General features: G+C 57.3%; 1 protein-coding gene across 1 annotated transcript in view; it reads left to right on the top strand.

Moving 5' to 3' along the window:
• Arid3a (AT-rich interaction domain 3A) overlaps positions 1 to 4,262 on the top strand; it is a 30,066-nt gene that overhangs the window by 24,885 nt on the left and 919 nt on the right. The window contains exons 7-11 of the mRNA XM_019209091.1: positions 425 to 608; positions 897 to 1,144; positions 1,911 to 2,177; positions 3,474 to 3,572; positions 4,164 to 4,259. Coding sequence (XP_019064636.1) covers positions 425 to 608; positions 897 to 1,144; positions 1,911 to 2,177; positions 3,474 to 3,572; positions 4,164 to 4,259 — 894 coding nt within the window. The remainder of the gene's footprint in view (positions 1 to 424; positions 609 to 896; positions 1,145 to 1,910; positions 2,178 to 3,473; positions 3,573 to 4,163; positions 4,260 to 4,262) is intronic.

Genomic DNA, 4,262 nt, shown 5'->3' with positions numbered 1-4,262 from the left:
GAGCTGAGCTCAGGGGTCCGGGGGCTGTGGGCAGGGGCTGGGGGAGTAGCTGGGGGAGGGGGACAGGTCTGGGCAGGGTGGTTGGCCTGGTGGGTGCTGCCAGAGCACAGAGCCGGGCGTGGGAGCACGGGAAGGGTGGCCAGGGAGGCAGGCTGAGCTCCTGGCAGCTCTTGTAGAAAAACAGTGCCTTTGTGTTACCTGCCTTTGGCTCCCCAGTGCTCCCCTTGGGGCCTCCTGCCTCTTTCGCCTGTGAGATCTGTACTGTTTGTGAGCCTGGGTCACGTGTGGGGAAACTGAAGCAGTAGGGCAGATGGAGACCAGAGATGCCACAACGCCTAAAATGTCCAGAGGAGACCAGGCCTCGGCATCCCCGGGCCGACGGGACCCGCGGCACCCCGCCTCACCCGTGCCGCGCTGTCCACAGGTACGCCCGTGAACCGCATCCCCATCATGGCCAAGCAGGTGCTCGACCTGTTCATGCTGTACGTGCTGGTGACGGAGAAGGGTGGCCTGGTGGAGGTCATCAACAAGAAACTGTGGCGGGAGATCACCAAGGGCCTCAACCTGCCCACCTCCATCACCAGTGCTGCCTTCACGCTGCGGACCCAGTGAGTGGCTGGGCTGGGTGCTGGGACAGGGGGACAGCAGGCTCAGGATGCAGCTGACTCATGGTTAGGGTTTAAAGACCCCACAGAGCTGGGCCTAGCGCTGCCCGCCTGTCATCCTACCACTCTGGGAGGCTGAGGCAGGAGGATCTCTGGTTCACACCCAGCCTGGGCAACTTAGTCGTTTAGCAAGACCCTGTCTCAGAATAAAACTGGTCGCAGGGAGATGGGGCGATACTGCCCCTGTGCCTGGTCAGGGGCAGCCCAGTGCCACACTGTCCGCACCCACAGGTACATGAAGTATTTGTATCCCTACGAGTGTGAGCGACGTGGTCTCAGCAGCCCCAATGAGCTCCAGGCCGCCATCGACAGCAACCGGCGGGAAGGCCGGCGCCAGAGCTTCGGTGGCTCCCTCTTCACCTACTCGCCAGGCAGTGCCCACGGCATGCTGTCCTCACCCAAGCTGCCCGTGCAGTCCCTGGGCTTGGCCGCCAGCACCAACGGCAGCTCCATCACCCCAGCCCCCAAGATCAAGAAAGGTGAGGGCTGTCTGGGGCCCTGGGCCACCTTCCAGCTTGGCTCCGGAGTGCAGGGAGTCCTTTTTCCCTCTCCAGACTTCCATGAGAAATCCTGGGGTGGCAGCCACAAAGGTACCCATCTGGGCACAGAGGGCACAGCTGTGACCCCAGCGCTCTGGGAAGTGGAGGCAGGGTGCCCTGGCAACTCAGCAAGACCCTGTCTCCATAAGAAAAATGAAAAGGGCTGGGGATGTAGCTCAGTGCAGCGGCCCTGGGTTCTGTCCCTAGTACTGGAAAAAAAAAAGTCTGCATGCTAAACACCAGCGTAGTGCTGTTGTTATGAATGACATTGCTGACAGCACGCTGTGTCCTTTACTGTCTGCTGTGACAGAAGATTGATTGATTGGCCGGTCGGTTGGTTTTTTGAGACAAGGTCTCACTATTCAGTCCAGGTTGGCATTGAAGTCACTATGTAGCCCAGGCCAACCCCAAACTTGTAACCCTCCTGCCTCAGCCTCCTGAGTGCTGGGATGACAGGGGCTTTCTCACGTCTGTTTGCAAAGCCATCTGCCTCCGCGGAGAGGAAGTGAGCTCCCGGCAGTAGAGGTAACCCCTGCGTCCTGTCTGGGGCCAAGGGCAAGGCCAGGCCTCTCGAGCCCCCCATCCCCTTTTTTGTACCGGAGATCAAATTGAGTCCCTTGCGCTTGCGAGGCAGGCGGCAGAACCACTGAGCTGAATCGCGGCCCTCAGATCCCTCTCTGACCTCTGCTGTCCCCTGTGTGTCTAGAGGAGGACGTGGCCATTCCCATCACAGTCCCTGGCCGCCTGCCCGTGTCCCTGGCGGGCCACCCTGTGGTGGCGGCCCAGGCAGCCGTGGCAGCGCAGGCGGCGGCCCTGGAGCATATCCGGGAGAAGCTGGAGTCCGGGGAGCCCCCCGAGAAGAAGATGGTGCTGGTCTCGGATGAGCAGCAGCGGCTCCTGCACCGAGCTCTGCAGCAGAACCTACTGGCCATGACCGCCCAGCTGCCCATGAGCATCCGGATCAACAGCCAAGGTACCAGCTCAGTGCTTCCCACCAGCGGGACAGCAAGGGCCTCGGAGCTGACCTAGGTAGAGTGCTGCCAGATCAATAAGCAAAAATACAACCAGCCAGCGGAGGACGTGGGACTGAAAAACTCCTGTGAAAATGCTGAGCCCATCTCGGCAGAGGGCTGCACATTTACACAGACAGGTGCCTCCCATGAGTTTAACCTCGGGTTGGCAGGGTTGGGGGGTACCTTGGTCCTATGGGCAGGAGGGTGAGGAGGTGACAATTTGGCCACCTCTCTCTCTCTCTCTCTCTCTCTCTCTCCTTTTCGGGGGATCTGGGGATTGAACCTAGGGCCTTCACACTGAGCTACATCCCCAGCCTGAATTTTGAGGCAGGGTCTCACTAAGTCAGTCAGTGGCCTGGGCTGGGTTGAAACTTGTGATCTTTCTACCTCCACCTGCTAGAGTGCTAGGATGACAGGTGTGTGCCACCGTAACCAGCTGGCAATCTCCTTGAAAATAGAGAATATGCCCAGCGTGATGGCGTACCCTAGTCATCCTAGCACTTGAGAGGCTGAGGCAGGAAGATTGCCACAAATGAATTCAAGGCCACCCTGAACTATAGCAAGACCCTATCTCAAAAAACCAAAAAAAGTGGAACCAGGGATTTAGCTCAGTGGTTCTGGTTCCTGCCTTGCAAATGCAACGTCCCAAGTTCAATTCCCAGTAACAAAAAACAAAACAAAACAAAAAGGCTGAGGATTTAGCTCAGTGGCATGCTCCTGCCTGGTAAATGCAAGGTCCTGACTTTGATTCCCAGTACCAAAAAAAGAAAGAAAAGAGAAAATAAATGTAGATCCAGGTATGGTGGTACATAACTGTAACCCCAGCACTTACTTAGAAGGCTGAGGCAGGAGGGTCAACAGGAATTTAAGGCTAGCCTGGGCCATGTAGTGAGTTCAAGGCCACCCTGAACTACATAGTGAGACCCTGTTTCCAACCCACATCATGGAAGGAAGGAAGGGGAGGGAGGGAGAGAGGGTAGGAAGGGAAAAAAAAGTAGTTGAGCACAGGGTACACCCCTGTGGTTCCAGCTATTCCGGAGGCTGAGGCAGGATAAACACTTCAGTCTCTACCCAAGCACCTTAGTGAAACCTTGTGTCCCAAAAATAAAATAAAAATAGCAGAAGGAGGAAGGCCGACCACTGAGCACCTGCTGCACGTGCTGGTGACACTACACCCTTCACCTTCTTTGAGCTTATGGTGAAGGGGCAGAGAGCCACAAAGCCAATACATTTCTGTGGTTCGCTTTTCCCTGCAGCCTCTGAGAGCCGGCAGGACTCGGCTGTCAGCCTCTTGGGAACCAACGGCAGCAACAGTATTAGCATGTCGGTGGAGCTCAACGGGATCATGTACACAGGTAGGTGCCGAGGCCTCGGCCACCTGGACCACAGCTGTCCCTGCTAAACGCAAGGCCCCTGGGCTGACTCTGGCCTGCAGCCGGGGATCAGGGGCAAGAGCTGGCCAAAGGCATTTGGGGGCTGGGAGGTGGGGTCCTTACATAGTAGGAAACTGAGGCAGGAGGGTCCTTGAGAGTTCCGGGCTAGCCTGGACTACATAGCTAGATCCTGTCTTAAGAGACAAAAGTGGTAGCTGGCTGTAGTGATCCATGCCTATCATCCCAGCTCTCTTGGAGGCTGAAGCAGGAGGCTTTCAAGTTCCAGTCAAGCCTGAGCAGTTTAGCAACTTAACGCGACTCTATTTCAAAATAAAAAATCAAAACAAAAAAAATGGGCGGGGGGGGCGCTGAGTGCAAGCCTCAGAACAACAATAAATGCAGTAGCACATAGCGAGCACTGTGTGGCGCTGTGGGCAGAGGGCAGCCTGGTTGCAGAGTGGACAGGGGCTGGGAGGTCACAGGCGTCGACCTCCAGGGTCAACACATTGCTGGAAGTTGAGCAGTGGTGGCCTGGCCAGTTTCCATGACAATCTCTCTTCTGTCCTGCACCAGGGGTCCTGTTTGCTCAGCCGCCGGCCCCCACACCACCCTCGGCACCCAGCAAAGGTGGTGGAGGCGGTGGCGGCGGCAGCAGCGGCGGCGGCAGCAGCA

This window comes from Fukomys damarensis, unplaced genomic scaffold, assembly GCF_012274545.1.
Source record: "Fukomys damarensis isolate Sample0158 unplaced genomic scaffold, DMR_v1.0_HiC HiC_scaffold_37, whole genome shotgun sequence".
Lineage (NCBI taxonomy): Eukaryota > Metazoa > Chordata > Mammalia > Rodentia > Bathyergidae > Fukomys > Fukomys damarensis.
The sequence above is the reverse complement of the archived record's forward strand: the minus strand, read 5'-3'. Positions and strand labels throughout refer to the sequence as shown.